This window comes from Stigmatopora nigra, chromosome 2 (assembly GCF_051989575.1).
Source record: "Stigmatopora nigra isolate UIUO_SnigA chromosome 2, RoL_Snig_1.1, whole genome shotgun sequence".
In the NCBI taxonomy this organism is placed as follows: domain Eukaryota; kingdom Metazoa; phylum Chordata; class Actinopteri; order Syngnathiformes; family Syngnathidae; genus Stigmatopora; species Stigmatopora nigra.
The window spans coordinates 19,532,501-19,558,874 of NC_135509.1; the positions used below are offsets into that span (position 1 = coordinate 19,532,501).

At 37.7% G+C, this 26,374-nt stretch overlaps 2 protein-coding genes across 2 annotated transcripts in view; both read left to right on the forward strand.

Moving 5' to 3' along the window:
• slc12a3 (solute carrier family 12 member 3) overlaps positions 1-7,282 on the forward strand; it is a 20,035-nt gene extending 12,753 nt beyond the window's left edge. The window contains exons 16-26 of the mRNA XM_077738441.1: positions 754-865; positions 2,119-2,244; positions 2,364-2,467; positions 2,568-2,650; positions 2,807-2,878; positions 3,025-3,120; positions 3,206-3,317; positions 3,741-3,827; positions 4,637-4,775; positions 6,441-6,508; positions 6,591-7,282. Coding sequence (XP_077594567.1) covers positions 754-865; positions 2,119-2,244; positions 2,364-2,467; positions 2,568-2,650; positions 2,807-2,878; positions 3,025-3,120; positions 3,206-3,317; positions 3,741-3,827; positions 4,637-4,775; positions 6,441-6,508; positions 6,591-6,732 — 1,141 coding nt within the window. The 3' untranslated portion in view covers positions 6,733-7,282. The remainder of the gene's footprint in view (positions 1-753; positions 866-2,118; positions 2,245-2,363; positions 2,468-2,567; positions 2,651-2,806; positions 2,879-3,024; positions 3,121-3,205; positions 3,318-3,740; positions 3,828-4,636; positions 4,776-6,440; positions 6,509-6,590) is intronic.
• A 5,281-nt stretch (positions 7,283-12,563) lies between these two features.
• On the forward strand, positions 12,564-26,292 carry herpud1 (homocysteine-inducible, endoplasmic reticulum stress-inducible, ubiquitin-like domain member 1). The gene is made up of 8 exons (XM_077710669.1): positions 12,564-12,964; positions 16,469-16,549; positions 20,409-20,486; positions 21,302-21,471; positions 21,940-22,050; positions 22,577-22,951; positions 24,682-24,796; positions 24,876-26,292. The coding sequence occupies exons 1-8, from the start codon at positions 12,725-12,727 to the stop codon at positions 25,062-25,064; spliced, it is 1,359 nt and encodes a 452-aa protein (XP_077566795.1). The 5' UTR covers positions 12,564-12,724; the 3' UTR covers positions 25,065-26,292.
• Positions 26,293-26,374: the final 82 nt, after the last annotated feature.

The window sequence follows — 26,374 nt, forward strand, 5'->3', positions numbered from 1 at the left end:
CGGGCCGAGGTTGAAAAACTTGTACACACACGACTGGGGGCGGTGCGAGAGTGCGCGGCACAACGTCCGGTTGGTTGCCTGTCCGGTCAGCTAACTATCTGTTTGGCTAACTATCCACTTGGCCAAACGCTCCCTCAGCGAACTCTCCTTTGGCCAAACGTCCTTTGGCCAAACGTCCGTCGGCGAAACCTATTTTGGCGAATCGTCCGAATGCCGATTTTGGAGACTGATTCCGGGACGTCTGGGATTTGTCCCTTAAGGGGTGTACCGCCACATTTTGTTGGGGTTTTTGGAGGATGTGTGCATGTTTTTTTGTGTGTGTGCTGTCCAGGTAATTGTGTATGTTTTGCCTACTGTGTCCCTCGGAGTTCCCCTTCCCTTATGTGGCTAGGTTTGTGTGATTGGTAATTGTTCCTTGTGTATTTAAACCCCTGTGTCTGAAATGTCTGTTGTGGGAGTATTACCTAGTGTTTCTTCTGGACTCTTTCAGGTAAGTCATGATTTTGCTTCTTTGTCAGTGTGCGTTTCCCCCAGTTAGTTGCCATTTTTTCCCATAGTTTATCATTTTGTGCAAGATAAGAATGAAATATAATTGAAATTTTATAATCCAGATAATTTTGCAATCCACAAAAGCATTCCCCATTTTCTCTTGGGAAATGTTTAGGAATCTGAATGTCAAAGGATTTTAATTTTTTACATGACCATTCAACCCTTGATTTATGGTTAACATGTTAGAGCTTATCTGTATTGCAGGCCACAATGTTTGGTGCTTACCGGAGCTCCCAGCAGTCGGCCAGCGCTAGTGGATCTTGTCAGCTGTTTGACAAAAAATCTTAGTCTCATGATATGCGGCCACGTAATTACTGTGAGTGAAACTGAAGTAGCTCTCATTAAAATTTGTTTTTTTGCCCATAGCTAGTCATGGCTGCATGAACTCCCGGATTTCCTAAATAGAGGTTTGTTCTGCAAGCCAGTATATCCTTGAGAGAAAATAACAATATCGTAGGAGTGTTACGATCTCGCCGCGTAGTGCGACGCGATCGTAGGGTAAGTTGAACCCAGATGCAGAGTCGCCGAAGTAAATGGAAAGGTGAGGCAGATCTGTAGCTCTTGTTGGTTGATTTAATAAACGGGGTAACATAACTTAAACAACTTGGCTTGACCACTCATTACAAACGAACTGAACATGCGGCGTGGCGTCAACGGAAACAGCAATTACTACGAGGATTAACAGGAAACGAAACCAGAACTTAACCAGACGATCCAACAGCGTCCACAGAAAATCATAATGCTTAAATACCAAAAATAATCTAATCACGTAATTAGTGACAGCTGATAGTTATCGTGACGTCATGCCAGGAAAGGCAATCCAACCACTCCTGACAAGGAGTTTCATCTCTAACCAAAAATGCTCTTGAAGAAATTTAAATAATGTAATTAGTGTTTCTGCCGGTTCATAACAATAGCACACTGTTTTACTGGAAAATCCCAACCTTACCATAGTCTCGCTACCTCCCTCTTGAGAAAATAAAGATGGTTGTAAATTGTCTGTTTGCGCACATTTGTGGACGACAACCTTTGATGTAGCTCACCTGTTTCCAAAATATTCTGTGATAAAAGCTTAGAAGTCACTGTTCATCTCCTCCAGCTTGTATTTGAAGAACTAACACCTTCCACTTCCGAAATTAATCAAACCCAAAAAGGAAATGCTCTCTTCCTTCAACAAAACCCAGTGCAAAACAATATATACCTTTATGGTTTCATCTCACTTAATTTATACGCTATATTAGAAAATCTAACACACATTTTAAATTTTGGATTGGAACCAGCTTTACTGTGTATGTATTCCCTATGTGCATTTACTTGAGTGTCCTGTGGCTAATGAAATTTTAGTCCACATTTTAAAACAAGAATGTTGGTCTCATTTAGGAATCTACATTGTCCTTAGTTGTGCATGTAGGTATAAATATTTCTTTGTACTAATGTCTTGAGTACAATTTGTTAAATAGTCAGTTAGTGGCATAGAGGTTGTGGATGAATTATTGTTCCAGATATCGTAACATTAATGAACCTAACAGTTTGTCAATGTCATCTTTTTTCCCCCTCATACTTGTTCAGACGGATCTCGCTCCACTAATTCAAAATGACACTCACATTTCATGGTTGCGTCAAAGAACGGTGAAGGCCTTTTACAAAAATGTGATGGCCGAGGACCTCCGATCAGGAGTGAACATGCTGTTACAGGTCAGATACATCAAATTTTGGTGATTATTCTCATTCACTACCCTATTAAACGACAACTTTTCAGTCCAACCCACTTTATTGTATTGTACTAATTTGCTATGTTGCAATGTAAACACTAGGGCTCAGGATTGGGTCGGATGCGACCCAATGTCGTGCTGATGGGTTTCAAGACCGACTGGCGCGACTCACCTCAGACCGCATACAGTTACATACAGATATTGCAGTAAGTGTTATTACCATGCATCAGAATTTGTGACACTCAGAATACAAATTCTGGCTTGAAATTGTTGTGACTAAATTTGTGTTTGTCAATTTCTCTCCAGGGATGCATTTGACTTTCACTATGGTGTCTGCGTGCTAAGGACGAGAGAGACAATGGATGTCTCTCATCTATATCAATCACACGGTGAGTCTCTAGTTTAAAAAAAAGTACAAATTAATTTTAAAAGTAATATTTAAACAGAATTAGCACATTTTAGAAATGATTAAATAATAATATACTATATTGCCGGTTTTGTAGCGCTTTCAAAACCTCCAGTTTTGTGTTTTCTTTTTTAAACAGTAAATCCCTGTTTTAATGGAGGACCTGAAACAATAAACACCACCTACTCTACAGCAGGAATGAACATTTTACGTATGAACCTGTTCCTACTTGTACTTCAATAATTAACTAATGCATCTGCACAGGAATAATCTTAGTGTCATTAAAACCAATACTGAATAAATACAGAGTTTATGTTTCTGACTTTAATCTGTGTAACATCCACATGTGATTTGCAGCACTTGAGCCAGAGTCTTGGCTGAGTAGGCCTTCACAGTTTAAAAAGAAACAAGGGCGGAAGACAATTGATGTATACTGGCTGTCTGATGATGGAGGTCTGGTCGTATATGTTTTGCCACGCTATACTATACTGTTGGTCCTTAATGTAAAAACCAATTTCTCAAATATTTTCCCAACTAGGTCTTACCCTGCTGCTCCCATACTTGCTAACACGAAGGAAACGTTGGGCCAAATGTAAAGTTCGAGTGTTTGTGGGAGGAGAGAGTTCCAACAAGGATGAGAGGAGAGAAGAGTAATTACTTGTTGTTTCAACATGTTCACTGTATCCTTTTCTTAAGTTTAGCACAGCCCTTTCTTTGGACTCTCCCTTACGGAAGCGGTATTTTGTGTAGGAATGTCTGGCAGAACCATGAGAGCATTTCATTGATCCGACCTTGGAATCTTGACATTTTTTGCAACAAGCACAAAATTTCCATCTTTAATTTTGAAAAGCTTGCAGTTTTACATACTTGTCGCGTTCTGCTTTTCTTTCTCACTCAGTCCATGTCAAGCAATCCAGCCACTTTTTCCCAAAACTAAACCTTGTGCATACAGTGTTGATGACAGATGATAGAACCATTCAAATTTCATTATCTGGTTCATTTAGAAACAGTGGAATGTTATACTCATCCATTCTTTACTGAATGGATTGGTGAGATTATTTTTTTCTTTTAAGGGTCATGGCACTAATCAAGAAGTTCCGCCTTGGGTTCAGTGATGTGACGGTGCTTCCTAACCTCTTTCAAAAACCTCATCCTGGAAAGTAAGCCTGCCAGTATATTTACCAGACTGACTCAGAAGACCCATTAGGACTTTTATTGGGTGCAGAAAAAAGTTACACCTTACAGAAAATTCCATAAGAGAAATAACCTAGTGGAATAAAATAAAATGACAGTTAATTTCAAATTGCTTAAAGTTACTAATTATAAATGAACACAGTGAAATAATTTTCTGGTACAGTAGGTGTGGAAGTCTAAGATTTTGTAATCTAAAAATAATACAAACAAATCTATTCAAACCATTAATTAAACCTATAACCAGTTAGTCTGAACCTTTCAGAGAGATGGAATATAATTGAACAATTTTAATAACGCGGTTGCACTAGTCTTGACACCCGCTTATAAGCACATTCAAAAATATGTTAAATGGAAATCACATCATACCTGCTTTCATTTTAATCTTGCCTCACAAACTATGGACCGCTGAGAATTTCTGCTGTCTAAGATGGAGTTGTTTCTTCAAAATCATGATGGTACTAATCATAAGGATGATCATTACAATTATATCAATATTAATGACAATAATATCTTATATAGGGGACATTATAATGTAATTGTTTTAAAGTAATTTCAATGACCACTCTGACTTTGAATGAACAGAAGGGTTCAAGTTATATTATTACAAGTGTACATCATATAAATAGTGTGGGGGGAAACTAAATGACTTATTTTGTCTAATTTTCTTCATCCTGGAAATATAACTGGTATTTAAACTGGGGTGTGTAGACTTTTTTGGGTACCCAATATTTATGTTTTCCGCAATTTTACTATCAGTTCTTATTGTTTGCAACAGTATTGATCGGTTTGAGAATATGGTGAGCTCCTTCAAATTGAATACACACCCTGAAAATGAATCTGATAATGGCCCATCAAGGGTACAAGAGGAGCCCTTGTGGATTACCGACCAGGATCTGGAAAGGAACAGAACAAAGGTCTGTGACATATCAAACACAAACACACACATTTTGATTTCTTTGTCGGTTGAGGACGGATTTTTTTTCCTTTTGCAATAGTTGGGACCATATTTGGGAAGAGACATTTTCCTGATGCAAGAGTAGCATAATTTCAGAGATTTACACAAACAACAATAAAAGTACTAGTCACCCCTTATACCAGTGCTTCCCAACCACTTTGCCATTAGAGATGGTCGGATGTGCCACGGGAAATACGTCATACAAAGTCATACATTGAAATGTCCTGAGAGAAAAAATCTTAATATAATCAGAATAAAATTAAACTTTTACAAGATTAAAATACTATAAAATATGAACATTTAATGATAGATTGTATTATTACAAGATTGAACTCAATACAATGAGTCATTTTGTTGCTGATGTTCGGTAAGGTGAACCGGAAGTTGTTTGGCTTCATGGGCTTCAACTTTTGTCGACGTTAAGTCTGTGAGCACAAAACTGCTATTTGTGTAATATTAGGAGATTTAACTATTACCCAGTGAAAAAAATCGTAATGTTATGAGAATTAAGTCATTTTCTTGTTTTTACAGTACGTGAACCAGACATTTTTTGTTTTCTGGGGGTTCAACTTTTCAGTAAAATTGGGAGTAAAACTCATACAATTATGGGATTTCAAACGTTACATTACTTACTTTTACATCACCTGAACCGGAGGGTGTTCAAGGTACCCAGACATTGATATTGGTTATATTGGTGTGAAAAATTGGATTTGGGAATAATTTGGGGGATTTATTTGATTCCTGTTGACAAAATTTTGATGAGAATGACTTTATATTCTTAATTTAGGGGACATAAGTTTAAATTGGAAGAATTTTAGCTCCAAATCCAGGTCGGTCCACCTGTGTGGAATTTGCATGTTTCCTCCCACATTCCAAAAAAACATGCATGATAGGCTGATTGGACACTCTAAATTGCCCCTAGGTATGTGTGTGAGTGTGCATGGTTGTCCGTCTCCTCGTGCCTTCCGATCGAACGGCTCCGATTCTGGGTACCTCCCCTGCCTCTGGCCTAGAGTCAGCTGGGATAGGCTCCTGCACCCCCTGCGACCCTAATGAGGATAAAGCGGTTCAGAAAATGAGATGAGACATTCTGGCAGCTATGGTGACATCAGTAAGGTGCTTGCAAATGAAAGCAGACCATATTTTGGACACAAATCATCCAGAAATCTTTGAGAAAAGGCTCAATTTTTCTTCTTTTCATAGCTGCCTTGGCCCCTCTCACAAAAACAAATCTCCAAAAACAAGATGTCACACCCAGAACGAGCTAAGGATCATTGAAGGCTGCTAGTAGGCTATCCATTAGCTTTCTATTCTCTTTTTGTAGTGTGACCATGGATTCAACTTTTACTTGCTACTGCAGCGCTTGAAAGCTAGACATGTTTATCACTTCTGGTAGTGACATCTCAGAAAAAAATTGGGCATTCTCAGTGAAAATCAAGGAGAACATTCTTTTAATTTCTTTAAAAAAAATAATTTTCGATGGGAAATTACATTAATGTGCACTTATTTTAATTTGTTTACATGGCCACCATTTCATAGGTGTGATTGTGAGACATCTAGCATGGATGAATGCTTTTTATTATTGAAATCTTTTAATATATGTCCACATTTCTGTGGGAATCAGTCTTTCCGTCAGATGCGCCTGAATGAGGTTCTGCAAGAATTCTCCCAAGAAGCCAGTCTGATTGTTATGTGAGTACTACAATAGTATATGTCCGTATTTTATGACAATAAACTCAACATACAACTTTAACGCAGCTTCATATCTATACAGCACCATGCCAGTCAGGAGGAAGGGCATGTGTCCAAGTATTCTGTACATGGCATGGCTGGAAATCCTGTCACAAGACTTAAGACCTCCTGTTCTATTCGTCAGAGGAAACCAAGAAAATGTTTTGACATTCTACTGCCAATGAATTTTCTACATAAATAGCATTTTATAAGTTTTCTTTTTAAAACAATCATTTTAAATCTTAATTAAAACGTTAATTTTATAAATTCATGCGGTCACAGAAATTCAATTTCATCATTAGAAATCCAATGATTAAAATACATGCGTAAGCATAAAGTGTGCATGTAGTATGGAGGTAGTATGCATCATTTTTTTAATTCATCTAATTCATTTAATTTTAATGCATCAATGTTTGTATAGTGAAGCACTTCTCCAACTTTTAATTACACCCAAACAAATATTGAACTTGCAAATTTTTCAAAAATGAAAGTATTTTTAAAATATATAGCATTGTTTATATCATATGCAACAGTAACATTGGCATTTTAACAATAGCCCTACACTTACACCTATATAAAAGTACCTCATCTTAAACTTGATCAAATTAAAATTAGTACTACTTTCCTTAATGGCACAAGGCTAAATAGAATTTGTACCAAAATGTTTTATTTTTTTAAAGAAATTTAACATGTTACGGTAATTGATATTGCCTTTTGATTTTTTTGTGCACAATATATAACACCGTTTTCTGCTGGTTAATGCATGGTTCTGATTATTATTCACAAAGTAAACATTTATACCACACAGTTGTTTTCCTATGATTGTGTCTGAGGATTATTTTTGTTAGGTAATGGTTTTACCCGCTACTGTAGTTTTTACTGACAAATTCTTCCGGGATCAGGCAGTTATGTTGCCCTTAGTTTTAATCCTTTATCATAAAAAAATAATTATCATTTCAATCTTCTGAATAGTTGAATTTACATAATCTCTGGTATAATTAAATCTACTGCACACTCAAGATGAATAATGGTAATCTAATTAATTTCAGAACATTTCTTAGTTACACTGACTTTATCAATGTAACATTGGCCAAACAACCCATCTCGGTGTGTCTGATGCCTAAATCTAAAATTTCAACACACGCTTTCGTCTTGGTAAAGTCCTATGAAAAACTTTGGGCACCCCTGATCATTTTCAATATTTCCCTTTATAAATCATCGGTTGTTTGGATCAGTATTTTCAGTTAAATATATCACATAGCAGACAAACAGTGATATTTGAGAAGCAGAATTAAGTTTATAGGATTTACAGAGTGCAATAATTATTTCAACAAAAGTAGGCAGGAGCATAAATTTGGTCACCCCAACCAAAAGAATTACATCAATATAAATAATAATTTCAGAAATAACAGCCTCTAAACGCTTCCTATATCTTTCAGTGAGGGTCTCGGTTCTGGTCCAAGGTATTCTTGACCATTCTTCTTTACAAAACATTGAATTGAATGTTTTAATTGTCATTATACAAGAATAATGAGATTTAAAGCAGTCACTAAGTAGCGCACAAATAACAACAAACAAACAAATTAATAAATAAGTAAGACACAAATAAATAAGTAGTCCAAGTGCTCAAACGAAACTTTAATAAGTTAAACAGGAGGCAAAGAAAATAACAAAAAACTTGGCATTAAATAGTAAACTCAAACCTGATGGAGAAAACACGAGAGGACTTGTAAATATCGAACGTGGAGACGAGAAAAACAGGCACTGTTAATCAGACGGTCCGACAAATGATAAAACGAGGTATGAATAGTCAAAGCCGGAACTAATTACCAACTACGTGCAGCCGGACATAAAATAAACCAAATACTGAAATAACCCAAACCAAACCTAACAATGTGTTTTGCATTTTATGAAGTCCTCTGCCCTTCTACAGCACCAGGATTTGTAGTTGCTGGACAGGGTGGTAGTGGCAGTTGATGATATTTTGCACTGTGTTGATCACCCTGTCCAGTCATTTCCCGTCGTCTTCTGAACAGCTCGAGTGCCACACTGACACAGCGTAGGTCAGCATACTCTCAATGGCAGACTGGTAGAAGGTCACAAGCAGGTTGGAGTTTAGTTGCTCCTTCCTGAGTACTCTCAGGATATGTACCCTATGCTGCACCTTCTTGACAAGTGTTGTGGTGTTTGCCGCCCGAGTGAGATCAACAGAGATGTGGTCCCCTAGGAATTTGAAAGTCTTCACTCGCTTCAGACATTCGGTCATGTTTGATGGATTCCGAGCTTTAAGAGCCCATTTTAAATCCCACCAGATTTTCAATAATTTTCAGCTCTGGGAAATGAGATGGTGATTCCAGAACGTTGTTCTTCTGTCACGTTCTGGTTGAATTTTGGTTAGAGGTGTTTGTATGTGTGTGCGTGCTCCCCTTGTGTGTGTGCTGTCTTAGTGGTTTGTACGTCTCACCTCTGCCCCTCCTGGTTTTCCGTTCCTCCCAAAACCACCTGTTTCGTGTTTATAATTATTTCGTGTGACGTCTATTTAACAGGAGTCTTTGTATATCTGGCGGTGGAGTATTGCTACTTTTACTTTGTGTGTCTCTTCCAGTAAGTCATGTTTTTACTCTTTTTGTTGGTATGCGTATTCCTGGTTCATTTTGTCACTTTTGTATTCACCGTTTTTGTAATTAAAACGGCTCAGCTTTGCACCAGCAAAGTGCAGTGAATACTTTGAATGATGCTTAATGACGCAATCTGCAGCAAGATCATGTTGTTGGTCTTTGAAGCTCGTCTGTGGGTTGAGTTTGACTGTTCTCGCCATGCTTCGACCTCTGCTTAACTGAGATTTTTCTCAGCTTGCCCTTAACTGTGCCTGTGGTCTTCCGCTGTTGGGTTTATTCTGTATTACTATTATACATATATGTGTAGTACAATTAATTTCTTTGTTAAATCATTCTTCCTATTGTTCATAAAGTGCTCGAGGTCATAAACAGATTGTTTATCCTACATCTCACCCAGTATCAGGCTCCGAGGAGGCAGCAGGGACTCGGGATATCTGCCACTTCCATAACACTCGTATAGTGTGCATACCTCGTGTCGCACTTTGGGCTTCTTCATGTACATACCTGTCAACCTCGAACCATTTGTGATCTTACCAAATTTTGTTTTCGCCCTTACATATATGTATAAATACATGGAAAATCTTACCACTTTACTTTTTTGTAAAAAATCACGAACAACAAAATGAAAGTAAACATAAACAAGGGAACAGGAAACGGAAATCACATGGTGAAAGTGTTACAAAACGAAATGTTTATCATGATCTTTTTTTTTTAGCCAATCAGAGGCGCCGGTACATATATCACTTGGCAGACATGCGTTTCCGGGAACGATTCTCAAAATCACCGTTTAGCGTACCATTTTCATGTGTACAGCGTACCAATATAAAAATGGGCTTTCAGTTGTACCAATTACGGCGAGAACGTACCAGTTGACAGGTATGCATGTAATGCAGTGCTTCTCAATTATTTTCTGTTAGGCCCCCCCTAGCAAGAAGAAAACTACCCCCCCCCCCCCCCCACTTCCCACCGTGACTATAAATAAAATCATTTTATAAAATTGTTATAAGTACAACATGTTATCCTTATTAACATTAAAGAAAAGGAAAAAAGAAAGAAATATAGTCAAACTTACAAGGAATAACTTTATTAAATCTTGTTTTAAGTCTGCAACAGAAAAGATTTTAAGTGCATCAATGCCTGAAATAAAAAATAAATGAGAGCGCCACTGCCACCTACTGTAGTGGATGCGCAATTACACTTTATACTAGTATGTACGGCCAAATAAAATCTGTTCCCCCTGTTTAATGAACCTATCATCCACTTCCTCAATGTATCTCACAGTGGAAACTGACGGCTGAAATCTCTGATCTTTATGTATCCTTCTCCTTGACTAAGATGTTGAACAATCTTTGTTTTCAGGTCATTTCACAGCAATTTTGAGGGTCCCATGTTGCCTTTCTTCAGAGAAGATTTAAAGAGAACAACTTTAAACTGGCCACTTTAAATGTAGGTCAAGGGTCATTGAGCTTACTATCAGGATTAGTTTCATATTATCATATATATGCTTGCAACAAAGTAAATGTGTTGCTCCTGATAACACTAGTAGTCTAAATAAAGAGGAGCTGGAATGGACTGGCCAACTGAAAACTGCACCTGGGTCCTCTGCCTCTCCTATGGACATTTCCCAAGGTTTCCTAAAGTTTGCCTTTCCTAATAAACTTTACTCCAGGAAGTCTAAACGAAGAGGATGCAGACCGCCTAGCACTGCTGTAAATTTGATCTAGGAACTGCACCTACATCCACCACGGACTCCACAAGACATCCAGACCTCCATCTGTTTTGACTTTTGACTATTGACGTCTCACTTGTGATTCTACCCCTTTCCTTTCAGTTGAGAAGTATATTGTAACTAGGATTCTTGAATTTAATCAAACAAAAACAACAGATGTGTGAGGTCAGAATAAAGTTGGGAAGATCCCCCAGCAGTCATTCTCCTTGCACGTGAAAATTCCAAAAGACTGTCTTTAGTAGAGGTGACAAAGGTCAAACAGGGAGGCTTAAGTTTAGCAAATAACAGTTTAAAAAACCCATGCCCATCTAAATCTTTGCTGATTTCTTTACAATACTATTATAATTTCTATGACAGAGTGGTGGCCAGTCTGGGGCGTGGTCCGCCCTGTACAATGTGCAATTCGGATAAACCCAAACCGTACATCAAGCGTGTTAGAGTCGGGTTGGTTCATGGGCCGCTTTAACGTCAACTTGATTTCACGTGGTTGAGACAATTTTAGATATAATATTTAGATTTTTTTTTAGAAACGGATTAAAATCCCCGAATATTCAATTTATTACAGATCGAAAACAATGTTTATTATAGCTTTATAAAAATATATTTTTAGATTGCACAAAATGATTTTTGAAATAAAAACTGAAAAAAATATTAAAAATTTACAATTATTGATTTAAAAGGGTGAAAATCAGGAAATTTAATATACATATAAACCGGGGGTGGGCAAGCTTTTCGGCCCGGGGGCCCACATTGACTTTAAAAACTTGACAGATGGGCCGGGTCAGCACAACATACGATAAATATAAACAACTGCCTTCACAGTACATTTGAACATAAACAGAAAGAAAGGACTAAATGTATTAACATACTCATCACTCATCATTAAAGTAAAAAGTATCAAGTACAAAGTAAAGTAAAAGGAATGTATTAAGAATTTTAAAAAATTAAAATGTAATTTAAAAATGATAGAGGGGCTAAAAAACTGAAAACAAACAAGAGTGAACAGGGCTACTGCCACTGGCTTCCGCGTGTCTGCGCCATCTTGGGGAAAAAAACAAAAAAACAAAACATTATTTGGACAATGTCGGCAGGCCAAATTAAAAAGCCTAACGGGTTGTATGTGGCCCGCAGGTCGTAGTTTGCCCATGTCTGATCTATACTCTTCATTTTAATTTGATCCTAAAACAGAAAATGGGCAATCATGATTTACTTTCCCGGGCCACACAAAATGATGCAGTGGGCCAGATTTGGCCCCCGGGCCGCCACTTTGACAGACAGGAGTGCCTTAGCACCATTTTTTACAACGTGGTAATAACACCTTTCTTAAATAATTAGGTTTAATTCTTTTTAAATAATGGTTGCCAGCCCTTCCCACATGATGCAACAAAATTGCATCATCTGAATAACAAACAATTGGTGCCTCCCTGAGAAGAAAACTCACTCTTTACACTTTTTCTTACTTGTTTTGCTTGTGGAAACTGTAAGAAAACTAATTAATCTTGATACCCTAAACTGAAAGGTGAAAATAGAGTGAGAATTATGATGTAAATTAGCAAGAAATAAAGCAGATTACTACTATAACCATATTTACAGAAGACGATCTTTGTAATTGTGATCTGCGCATGCTCGCAACATATTCACTCTCTGACACTCCACGTCGGAACCCCAGGATGAATTGACCAATCAGGAGCGTCCACAGTGTGCTGTTTGGCAACAACATTCCGTCTGGTCGCTGTTGTGGCACATTCGTACAGACGCAACGATAATAGTACAGCTTTGTGAACAACTTTCTATCTTGAAGAAACATTTTCTCATTTGTTGATATTGTTAATGACCGTAGAAGTCAGTGTTTACCTTCACCGAGTTACGAAAGAGAGTCATCGCTTAAACGTGAACACGAACGTGAAAAGTGGAAAAATGGACGTGGAGGACTCTCAACAAAAGACCATAACAATACTCATAAAAACACCCAGCCAGGATGTGGAGGATCAAAAAGTCGAAGGAGTCCATCTAAACTGGACTGTGAAGGATCTGAAGAAACATCTATCAGCAGTCTATCCGACTAAACTGGTGAGATTTTTCGAGGCATTGGCTAACCATTGCGGAGGCAGCTAACTTCGTATTGGAATGCCAAGACGAGACGAATTGCTTCGGTGACACCGTTTTATTTGATTTGTTTTAATTTCTTTTTTTTCTCGTTAACTACTCTGTTCAATTTGAACAAACTGATTTATTATTTTCATCATGGGCTGTGGCTCATGTAATTTTTCCAAAACATACGGTAATCGCGTTTGTCAAACGACCGGTTAGGCAAGTATACGCAGGTGTATGATAAATTATGAAAATTAAGGTAATAAATCAAACACAGCTTCTTTTTCTGCATGACTTAACATTGGGAAGACTTGCAATATTTTGCATCCTATTTAAGCACTGATCAAGGACGATGTTAATAAAATGAGTGACAGTGCACTTTCAGAGACGTTTAAAACAACATTTGGTGTAAGTGAACTAAACGATACAATTGTCATCTTAAAATGTGTGCTTAAAATTCAAGAGATACTTTTGTTTTGAGTACCACTGAGCCTTTTATTACCTCAGTAGTTATTTAGCCAAGCAACCTGCTATGTTAAATAATGCTAGTGCTTACACAATTTGAACCATGTTGTGTTTGAGGATAACCATTTTACCCGTTTTTGCTGCCATCACCTCACGAAGAAGCTTTTATGTTTGCACTCACTTAGACCATCTCAAGAACCTGCCGTTTCTTTTGATCTGGAAGCCGCCGCTGAGTTGGTGAAGACCAAAAGTAGCCTGGTTGACATCATGGTTGTGCTCATCATTCATGGGCTGGATCTCCAGATTTTGTCCATTTCTAGTAACCTTTAGCTTTATTTGGAACTGCCAATCTTTCCTAAAAGTAGAGGTATTTGGACGGTCCCTGTTGATTTGCTTTGGTACTTCTGTCCACCCTTAACAAAGCACTACTGAAGCTCATAGTACTTGATATATTCATTAAATATCCTTTTTGGCATCCGTTTCTTGGCTGCAAGTATGGTACTTGCATCACACCTCCATAACTGGACAACATTTTCCTGTTCGTTTTAACAGCTTCTTCCCATGAACAAAAACTGGGGAACTTGTCCCCAACTTTGAATGGCATGGTCAGAGTTTAAAATGTGACTAACAACGCAGGGCCCACACATGGTTTATATGGCTGCATGATGATTGGTTATTGGGGATCAGACAATGGATAACAGTGTGAGAAGAAACAGATAGTCTCCATGAAAGTAACACCTTCATGTGTGTCGAAGCAATTAGTCTACATGAAAGTAACACCTTCATGTGTGTCGAAGCTATTAGTCTACATGAAAGTAACACCTATAAGTGTTAGTATAGTGTGAGTAGAAACAGCTATAGGCAAAGTCAATCCCTTTGGGGAATTTAAATTTGGCAATGATTTCAATAATTCTTAAGAAATACTCACTATTTTTGGCAGTTATTTTTATTTTATTTTATAAGTGGTAAACTTCCCACCAAATTTGATAAAGATCAGATGGACAATTAATTTGTTTCCCTGTTCACCCAATTAGCATGCAATTGATAGATTTTAACATTAGGTGAATATGGATTTAATGACTATTATTTAACAATGAGTGGATAGGGGATTTTCTAAACCATTCAACCAATCTTATTGAAATTTGATGTTATTGCCACTTATAAATTGACAATAACTGCCAATTATTGTGAGCCATGCTTTAGAAATGGGAGAAATATTGCCAAATTTCAATTCTCATAATGGATTGACTTTGCCTATAGTCTACTTCACGTTTCAAAGTGGCGGCCCCGGGGACCAGATCTGTCCCGCTGCATCATTTTGTGTGGCCCGGGAAAGTAAATGCCGACTTTCTGTTTTAGGATCAAATTAAAATGATTAGATTTATATTACATTTCCTGATCTTCCCCCTTTTAAATCAATAACAGTTTTTTTCAATAAATTGTTTTTAGTTCAAAAATCATTTCGTAAAATAATAAAGCTCAAATAAACATTGTTTTAGATCTATAAAAAATGGAATATTCAGGGATTTTAATACAGTTCTTTTAATCTATTGATTAAAAAATTCTAAATATTATGTCTAAAATAGTCTGGCCCACGTGAAATTGAGTTGAGGTTAACGCGGCCTGCGAACAAACCCGAGTCTGACACCCTAGGTCTACGTCAGGGGTAGGGAACCTATGCCTCGGGAGCCACATGTGGCTCTTTTGATGGGTGTATATGGCTCTCTGCTAACCTGTGTGGTAAAATATGGGTATCGCTGGTGAGAGACCTAAGTCTCGAACGCACCAATGGGAGCGTCATGCTGGAACTGTGGCGCCGACATGATCTCTAGCGCCTTTTTAATCATATATTTTCTTCATTAGACTATTCTGCATGCATACTCTCATTGATACTCATTGATTAGCAACAGCTCAAAATGTTCTCAAAATAATTCAATAATTTTTTCAATTTTCAAAGTGGTGAAATGATTAATAAAGAGACAGATTTTCATGTATTTTTACTTTTAAATACTTAGTATGCCTCTCAAGGAATTATTTTTGAAAATACGAATTGTTTATTACTCTCTAAGTCAAAAAGGTTCCCGACCCCTGGTCTACATTAAAGAAGTATCCCTGTGTTTTAATGACTCAAAGACAAAACAGAGCAATATTAATATAATGCTGAGATAGTGTACAGTTATTTGATAAAAGTTGTGAAATTATGAAAGGAGGGTAAGGGTTTACTATATAAATAAATAAGATATACTGTCACACCGGCTAAATAGCCATATGGGGCCATATAGGATATTTGGCCGGTTATCGGTTAAATAGCCCCTGGGACTATTTGACCGGTTACCGGCTACGGAGTCACTGCCTTTAATTTTGGGCGGTTATCCCGGATTTTTGTTAAATAGTGCTACATAAACATATAAGTCGTATATCGTTTGGAGAACCCCAGATGCAAATCAATTGGTTTGAGAAAGGGAAGAACTAGTGACATGCATATTATTTTAGTTTGGCTAAGAAATTATGCAGGGCTGCCAACCACTCCGGAATTTCAGTAGTTTAGCTGGAAATTCAACTCCGGGATACTGGACAACCTCCCTAAAATCCGAAAATCCAAAAAAATAGTCACTTAAACTTTTTTTGAAGCAACCATCCAGAAAGTACCAAATTTCCAATTTAAATGCCTCGAAATTCCCACCATCGCCACGGCTTCCTTCTGCCACCTTGATTCAAGTGCACTGTAAACAGGAAGAATTTGGTAACAAGAGTGCATTGTGAATCATCCGAATTACAAGTTCTGACGAATGATTTGTCTTGTGTGACTTCAGCGAGAATAGATTTTGCGTTAATCGCATTCACTCCGGATAAAATCCGTAAATGGGACAACGGTACTCCTGAAATGGGGTCGATGGAGGTAGGCAGCTCTGAAATATGTCATTTTAGTTTGTTCAGAATCTCTACTGGTATTAGGTACTCCTAGTTAGTAAGTACTGTAAAACCAATTTTACATATTGTTCTTCTTTTTTCCACTAGCCTGAGAGTGACCAGAGGCTAATCTATGCAGGCAAACTTCTACCCGACCATCTTCACATTCGTGATCTCTTCAGAACAGTGGTACGTCAGAGTTAGTTTTTTTTTCCCTGCAGATACAGGGTGTCACCCACCCCTGGCCCAAAGTCAGCAGAAATAGGCTCCAGCACCCCCCACAAGTGATAAAGTGGATAAAGCGGTTCACAAAATAAATGAAAAAATATCTATGAATAAAACATCTTCATAAATTCCACTAGAATATGCACAAATCCAACTTAAATTTTACCTTATTTTACACATCTGTCCTTCTCACTTGAGATAGTCAAGTTTTCATTTATATGCAATATTTTTCCATGATTTTGATTTATTTAATAAGGCTTAGCACATATTAATGAACATATTTATATTCGTGTTAATAAACATATATTATGTAATTATATTATTATATATATGTAAGATTGTAGCCGAGGGCTAATTTCCATTTATAGTCCATTGTGTAGGTTGAAGACAAACGATCACTTATACTAGCACGACAACGTACTCGTAACCGAAAATACACATTTAAATGAAGTTGGATTAATATATACAAACACACTCAAACATAAGTTTAATGTAACTTTACACAAAACTGAATTTTAATTTTGTTTTAATCTTTTTTACCTTCGTTCTGCGGGTTAGCTGTTTGCCACGCCTCCACCTTCACCTTCGCCATCGTTTGCTGTTGTATTCCCTTCAAAATATTCTGAAAATGATGCACACAAATATCCTCACAATGAGGATAACGCACGACCACTTGCCAACGAGTAGTCTTGATATAGCCATCGCTCCGATAACGGGAGCTAACAGGCTAAGGGGGGAAAAAAACACTGAAAAAATGCAACGCTCCCCCCAGTGCTTTCAGAGACATTACAAAGAGGTATAGTTGTAACCAGAGATATTACACGAGGAGTTGCGGGGGAGAGAGCCAGTGCCCCTGATTTTCTTATGAGCAGCCAACGAGAAGTAATATACTATACTTCACGTAATAAAAATAAAAAATAAATAAAATGAAATCCGACATAGGCTTTGTCATCATCATTCACTCGACAAAAAGCCTAATTGTCATCATACCCAGCTGTGTATGACGAAATTGGTTGTGCTTCTCCACAAAGCGCGTTTTCCCAAGCAAAGGCCCAAATAAGTGATCATTTCAGACTAGTTGGCACACCGTGATGGATACAACGCATCACCCCCCAAGCACAACCAAATCAACCAAGTTCATCTGGTGACTGCAAAAAAGTTTACCTCGCCGATGCCAACAAAGAATAACCTCAAAGTTATTACACAGGATAGGCTGACTGAACACTCAAATTTGCATACAGGTATGAGTTTGTGCGTGAATGGTTGTCAATCTCCTCGTGCCCTGCGATTGGCTGGCCACCGATTCAGGGTGTCCCCCACCTTATGCCCAAAATCCAGCTGGGATAGGCTCCAGCACGACCACGACCTTTGTGAGGATGGATAAGTGGTTCTGAAAATGAATAGCATTCAAGAATGTTGTGTTAATGGTGCCATATGAAAGAATTTCCCTTCAATTCTTGATTAAAAACCCCTAATATTTCATACTTCTAAGGTTTTAAATGGCTAAACCTAGATATCCCAATTTTTAAAGTTGATATTCAACCCATATTAGCTGTTATTGTTTGGAATTTTTTTATACACAGCGTATGTCCTGCCCACCATTTAAGCAATTACAATGTCAGTTTTGTTCCCACGTCCAGATTGCCAAAGATAAAAAATCTGTAGGCTACATAAACCAAAGGTACTACAACAACTCTGAATCAATGAGGCTGTGTTCCACTTGAGCAAAATAAAACTTGTGAACATGCGTCCATCGGCCATCAAATATTTTACCCATATACAGTGGAACATTGACATACGAGAATTTCGAGAGTATAATTTCGAGAAAATAATTATCACTAGAATCGAGAAATATTTTGAGCAGGTGGCCAAGACATGAAAGGCTGGTTATCGTTGTAGCGCGTCTTTTTTGCTGTATCTTTTTCATGTATAACCGATATCTATGAGCACTGGGCGGAGCGTTGCATTTTTTCAGTGTTTTTTTTCCCTGTTAATTAATCAGTGTAGAATGGTGTTTACTCGCCAATGCGTGAAGGATAAACTACTTCCTGTTGGCAAGTGGTCGGTCGTTCGATATTCTATTGTGGGGACATTTGCGTGCATCATTTTCGGAATATTTTCAAGGGAAGACAAAAGCAAACAACCGGCGAATGTCGCAGCAATCGCAAGGACAGCCTTTTAATTTAGGATACTACGCATGAATGCTTATCTTTCTGCATCATTAATAGAGGTAGATGTCCAGTCCATTTTGACTGGGAGGTTTGAATAAGCAAACATTTATTTGCCCCTTACAGTCAAATGGATTAACATCTAGGTTCCCAACGACATCCTTTAAGTTTAGGGATATCTTGTAAGGGTAAAAAATAATAATATAGAATGTGTATAAATGTGATAATGCTCAGAATTGATCTAAAACGTAAATATGAGCATTTAAGGTTGACTTAAATATTTTGACTTTTGTCGTTTTGCCTACACATTTCTTTAACAATAAATGGGAAATTATACAACCAAGATGAAGTTTTTTCTTTCTTGTTTATTGAATCCATCGGTCAAGATGATCCTTGTTAGCCATACAAATCTACTAATTTACATATACTCGTGTCTAATTCTGATCATCTGTGAAGTCATCTGAAGTTAGTTAGTCTTTCAGAAAGTCAACCACTGGAAGCCACAAATATTTTTTATGTTTAAAATTAAATTACACTGCAAATTGTCATGCTAAAATGTTGTCTAACACTCTACAGTGGTACCTCAACAGACGAGCGACCCGACATAGGAGCAATTCGAGATACGAGTAAAATTTCGGGCAAATATTTTTCTTGAGATACGAGACAAATATTGATATACGAGTAAACAGCATACGCGAGATGATGTTAATAAGATCATCATGGGCGCTGTCTCTTTCGCAAATCCCTCGTGTAATGTCACTGGTCGCAACTCCCTCTTTGTAATGTCTCTGCAAGCACTGGGCTCAGCGTTGCATTTTTTCAGTGTTTTTTTCCCATTAGTCAGTGCGAATGGTGTATATACCACTTCTCATTGGCAAGTGGTCGTATGTTATCCCATTGTGAGGACATTTGTGTTTATCATTTTGGGAATATTTTGAAGGGGATACAAACTCAAACCTTCGATATTGACTAAAGTTAGTGTGGGGGCGGGGCAAAAAGAACCAACCCGGGAGAAGAAAGGTTTTAAAATATCAGACAAAATTAGAATTAAGTTTATTGTTAGGTTACATGTAAACTTATTTTTGATTGTATCTGCATTGTAATCCAAGTTCATTTAAATTTGTTTGTTATGTTACGAGCGTATTCCCATGCTAAAAGACCCCAAGTTCATTTAAATGTGTTTGTTACAAGTGTTTTGCTGTGCAAAAAGCACCTCCCTCCCACCCTCCCCTCTCTCGTTCCGCCTCTCTCCCACCTTTGAAATACGTATGATTTGTGTACTATTAAACACATTTTAGTAACATTAAATGACTAGTTGTGTTACTTTGTTAATACAGGGGGAATTAGAACAAATAAAACATTTTTTCCAATCCAATATCCTGTTTTTGGTGTTTTTTCAGAGGGTTTGAACAAATTAATTTTTTTACTTCATTTTAATGAGAAACATTAGTTGGAGTTACGAGAAAATCAACATGCGAGCTTCATCTTGTTATTCGAGGTACCACTGTCTAGCATCTCAGCCCAAAAAACATAACGTAATGAATGCAATTAAGTCTTGCAGTTGAAAGAGAATGAAAAATAATTTGTGATCAAAGTCAAAAAAAATAAGGTTGTTTTGTGGAACACAGCTGCCACAACTCTGTTTTCTCTCTCAGACAGATATCATTCCCATACTGCATCTCGTCTTTGCTGTGAAGATGCCAACCAAGGCTGATCTGGGAGCAAGACCCAAGGTGAGATGTGCAACACTAGACATGGGGTTAGGGTGCATTTTGCTGTGACCCAAAGGGAGGGAAATTCACAAATAGACAAGGTCTAAATGTTTCAACATTGCAAGGGGACTTGTTCGCTTTCTAAAGAAAATTGTCTGTACTGGAACATTGTCAACAGGAATTGGCTTCCCCTCATCCTTGCTGCTGGATCTTTCTGTTTATAAATGGTACTGACGGTCGACGATTCAAGTTGTATTCCCGTGCAGCGCTCACTACTTTCTCACGCGCATCAAGCTTCTTTATTATTGCCACTTTCATTTCAAATGAATTGGCCCGACTCTTCCTTGCACCTCCCTCACTAGAAGCCTTTCGCTTTTCACCAACCATATTGAATAATGGATGCACGAGATATTTAATGATAAAAATGAAAAAGGTTCTTTGCGCACTGGAGATACGTCACGCACTTCCGCAATGTCCGCAGTGCAACGAACTGGGCAAAGGAAGGTGGATGCTTTGTGAGCTGAGTTCTCACAGTGCCAGCTGTCGGTATTAGCGGCGGAAAGAAGCACTACTGGGAAAAAGGCGCACAATACAAAATCAAACTTACGAACATTTTTCGACATAGACGCAATTTGCAGACATGTTCGTATGTACCGTCGTTCGTAAATTGAATGTTCGTAAGTAGGGGAGCGTCTGTACAAACACCAAAGCACACCAAAAATCAGAAATGTGTAAAATATTTTGTTGTTGCAATTGTTGTCACTAATCAAATTTATTTTGACATCAAATGATTGTTATTTCATATAAAGTAATGCCTCCAATTTTACTTTTTTCAGGTCAGAACAGCCGAGCCTAATCAGTCCAGCCCAATGTCCTCTGCATCAGCGAGCAGCACTGCTGAGCTGAGACAGAGAAGGCAGCCATCTTCAATTTCAGATACCGCTCCAATAAACACGAACGTGACTGCATCATCCCCTAGAGTTTCTGCATGGCCTGCCACCAACATGTAAGTAAAAAATGGAAGCACTGTGCTTCTTTTATTTCTTTAATTCTTGAGATATTTTTTCTCTCTCAAATGGACAGAAAGGAATTACATATAATTCTTGAGTAAAAACATAGCAACAATACAATTAATAAATAAAACATGGCATGCACTATCAAATTAAGGACAAAGGGGGAAAACCCACTCAAATGGAATTTTGTTAAAGGATTTACCGTAATGCTATTTTTTGGGTCAGCCTATTTGACCACGAACGTCCTCTGGGTTGATTGCAGTAAGTGGCGTGTCGACAAGAAATAAAAGTCAGTCAGTCAGTCAAGCGGTCATTGTCATCTAATATTTCTAAGTTTGTGCAAACACAAGGCGCAGACTGACTGATTGAGTGCATTTTTGAGAAAAAAAATATACTTTTAATTCTGCCCAATAAGTGTAAAAATGTGGTACTCAATAATTTATGACACCTTCTTTCTACAGGACTGAAACACCACAAATACCTCAACCAATATTTCCAGCTTTCTCGCTGTACAGTCCTCAACAACTACTGTGGCTCCAACATGTCTATGCTCGACAATATTATATGCAATAGTGAGTTTCTTCTACCTGTTAAATGGGAGAATGACCATGTTTACAAATTTGTTCTGAAATGCTGTAATTGTCCTCCAATTGTAGTTTTAATTGAGCTGCAAAAACATTTCTATCCCCCATTGCAGCACCATAGAGCCGCATGCTGCTTCAGGGTTGCCTACCTCTGGTTTGAGGTTTTACGTCAGCAGAGGAATCTTTTAGAAAAGGGATCTCAAACTTGCGGCATAGGGGCAAATTGAGCCTATCGTACGGGTTCTACTTAATAAAAGAGTTTAATGTTCATGTGTAATTATTTGCTAAGTTGATTGATTTGGTGTTTTATGTCATTTTGTACTTTAAATCACTTTAAAAACAAGATTAGAAGAATGGATTTCTCGCACCTATCCTTCTATCCCTTTAATGGGAACAAAACTTTTCAGATTTTATGTCCAGTGGCTCTTAAATGACTTAATCCCTGCTTTAGAAAAATGTATTTATTTCAGAGTGATGAGCTATATGTGGTAACTGTGATGTGTTCCATCAACAGCCATGCAGCTATGGCAGCAGCTGGCACTGACGCCACCATAGCACCTGCAACTGTTGGCCATCACCTCCCTGTACCTGCCCACCAGGTACCTGTACCAGCACCCATCGCCAATCAGAACCCCATTGACAATCTGCAACCGGCAAACCCAAATGCAGCGCAAGAAGGTGCATTTATCAACCCAGGTGTAGCCAATGAGAACATGCGAATGAATGCTCAAGGTGGGCCTCTAGTTGAAGACGAGGAAGGCATGGAGCGAGACTGGTTGGATTGGTTGTACTCAGCTGCCAGACTTGGTGTTCTACTCATGATTGTTTACTTCAACTCCAATTTGAGTCGCTTCTTGCTGGTGATGAGCGCACTCTTCATCATCTACCTGTGAGTACTCTGCCAACCGGTCTCCGTCACTGTCTACTGGGCTCCTACTCCAGCCCTTTTTTTCAATCTCTAAAAGGCGCTGTTATTGATGGATGTTTTGTGTTTTGATTACTTGATTTAATCTTTAGACTTGTATTTCGGTAGTATCAAACAATAGGTGCCAGCCGTCACATTTTGCGGATAATGTAGGCCACATTAATCGAAAAACGAAGTAGAATCACCCCTATTATTACTACAATACTACTATATTTACTCGCAAATAAGCCACTTTTGTCGGAAAAAAAATGCTGAATCGAGGGTACGGCTTATATGTACATAAAAACACTACATGCACGAAACTGAAAGTTGACGACGCCATGACACGATGCAATAGCGCTGTGACGTCATGACGCAAGCGAATGCGACTGATACGGTCCTTTATTTCAAAATAGAGAATTTCTGAATGAAATTCTAGAAAAAAAACGTACGTGTCTTGCATAAAACGTGGCTGCCACCACGTCTTAAACTTCTGGTAAGAAAATTGTAATTTCTGTAACTGGAAAGCATCAGATTCTCATCAAGATATAGTTATTTCTTTTTCAAATTGAATAATTTGATATTTTGCATTTACAGAGACTTATGATATGGACCCTAATACAGTGGTACCTCGACATAAGAGCATTTTGAGATACGAGCAAAATTTCGAGCAAATAATGATCTCTTTGTAATGTCTCTGCGAGCACTGGGCGGAGTGTTGCATTTTTTTCAATTTTTTATTTTCCCCCTTAGCCTGTTAGCCATTAGCGGAGTGATCGCTAATTCAAAAGTACTTCTCGTTGTCAAGTGGTCGTGCGTTATCCTATTGCGAAGACATTTGTATGCATCATTTTCGGAATATTTTAAAAGGAATACAAGAGCAGACGGCCCATTGATGGCGAACGTGAGATTGGAGGCAGGGCAAACAGCCAAGCCGGCCAGGAGAATGTATAAAAATGTAAAACAAAATTAGAACAAAACTTTAATTTTGTTTATGTTATATTCACCGGTGCAAAAAATCTCCCCCGCATACATATTTTTGCGCCTTAATGAAAATAGAAGTATACAAGTACAATGGCCAAGAAGTGTTAAGTTTTACAGTTATAGGCATATGAAAAGACAAATGTATTAATACCTAAATAAAATCTATATAATAAATTGTAAATACTTTACATACTTAGTGTTTAAATAGTTCCTTTCTCCTTGATTCAGACCCCCCCCCAATACTATAAATTATTATCACAGAACAAAGGTGAATAATTTTTTTTTGGTGAGTCTGAAAATTAAAGTCCTAAATCATAACTAAATGCATATAGATAATAAAAACATATATTTTTAAATGTAGATGACCAATTTAATGCTCTATTTCCATTTCACTGAAAATCCTTGTAATCTATCATAAACTAATGGCAGCATTGCTTTTGTTCACATGTTAAAAAATGATTCGAATTCTTAGGGAATAAAGTAAAAACGGACAGGTTTTTCTTAGTGTTATCATTGGTCCTGACCAGCGGAGGAAGTTTTGCAAATATTTGTGTTTTATGATATAACCAAAGCCCACTCTTGTCCACTCATATCCAATTTCAAATGCCTTTGGCTGTAAAGAAATTTAGAGTATAATGTTCTCACCACGTTTTAAACCTCACCAAGTAATGCTATCCTGTTTTGCACGTCACCCCAGTCATTTTGAACCTGTTTGTTTTCCTTTTCTTTAGTCACACCACAGGCTGGTTTCCTTTTCGAAGGCAACAGCAGGTCCAAGGACCCAATCACCTGCAGCCTCCTGAAGTCCAGAACAACCAGGAGAATGAAAACAGAATCCCAAATAATGTATGAAAACAACTGGTAACATTAGCTTGAAGATTATTTTTCTTTTTCAATTGATACCATTAATGTTGCGTGTTTTTAGGTTGCAGAGCCTGCTGAAGAGCAGAGGGAATATTCTCCCCATGATCAAGAAGATTCAAATGAACGACGGCAAGTGACTGATGTTCAGGTGCCTCGAAACAGGGTGTTAACCATGTGGACAGCGTGGGTCTTTTTGAAAACTTTCTTCTCCTCGCTTATACCTGAGGTCGCTCAGGGGCTGGCCAACTGACCAGAAAATACTGGTCGTTCCTGAGGGCAACCTTAACCATGGAGTTGTTCTCATTCACTCTGTAAAGAAAACTTCCACGTGACCAAAAACAGCAGTATCATCTACACAGACGTGAGAAATTGTAAGCTGCTTAGTGAAAAATAATCGTACGTTAGGCAGAGGGCAGACATGTAGCTCTTTATATCAGAGAAATACAAACCTAACTGAGTAAATCCAGCAATACTACATGTAGGCATTTAGGAGAATGTGCCAGGGCGTTCCAAACTGATTGTACAGTTGTTGTTTTTTTTTGCTGCGTAAGATCTAGTGAAGGTACAAACCGATTAGTCTACCTTTGTGCAGATTAATGTTTGTTAGCCTCTTCATCCCTTCAGAAAAAATGTGCCATAATTAAATGGTATAGAAAACCAAGCTTGATGCATTAGATTGTCTTGTACGTAATTCGGGGTTGAGTGGTTTTAAATTCTGAGCTAATCCAATCAGTTTAAAGTAACAATTTAATTCACCGTCTGCATAGAATTTGTACAACTTTAATATTGAACGTACACCAAAACAAAAATGCAGTACAATGCAAATCACAAGTCCAACACTGTACACAGGGAAAAAACAACTCCAAAGACTGCTTCTTTTGGTTCACAGTAAAATCTGTGTTGTTATAAAAATATTGTCTCTACCCAAGAACGCACTTTAATAATACTGTATGCAAGCGTCTCACCGGTAGGTTATTTGGTACTATTTACAATTATTTATAATATAAATGGGTGAGATTGAGTCAGCATGGTATCAAGCTCAAGCTCTCATGAAATCTATTTGATTAGATGTAAAGAAAAAAACGAGAGGTGGAGTAATTTCAAATGTCTTCAAATACCTGTATGATGGGTTCCATCTCTCTACAGCATTTATTCTGTTTTCTTGTTGCTTAGACATTTGTGAACATCATTGATGGTGTCAGTGTCTTATCAATAATGCAATATTGAATGGCCTATTCACCTAAAGTTTATTTCAGTGGTGAAAATATTTTTCATCTAGTCTAATGAAAAAATTTATATTTTGTGGGCATACAATTATCCCCACTTGTAGGATTTATATCCTGGCGAGGATATTTTGTGACCAATGTCACTTTGTACATTATGAATGAATATTTTAAAGTTTGCTAAATGAATTATGTTATTTTGTATATTTGGAACACATGCATTAAGATGCAATAAATATTCTGAATTTAAACTTTTGGAAATGTGTGATTGCAGTTTCTGTTGAGTTCTCTGAAAAGAGTACAAAGTTTTTTGTTTTTTTTGACCCCAGGTTCGAAT

Bases quoted from the DNA above. Each gene is read 5' to 3' on its own strand.
- herpud1 (XM_077710669.1), top strand. From the start codon at position 12,725: ATGACCGTAGAAGTCAGTGTTTACCTTCACCGAGTTACGAAAGAGAGT. The intron at 16,550-20,408 runs GTACGTCAGAGT...TTTCTCTCTCAG, and splicing joins GTGATCTCTTCAGAACAGTG to ACAGATATCATTCCCATACT. The intron at 21,472-21,939 runs GTAAGTAAAAAA...TTCTTTCTACAG, and splicing joins GCATGGCCTGCCACCAACAT to GACTGAAACACCACAAATAC.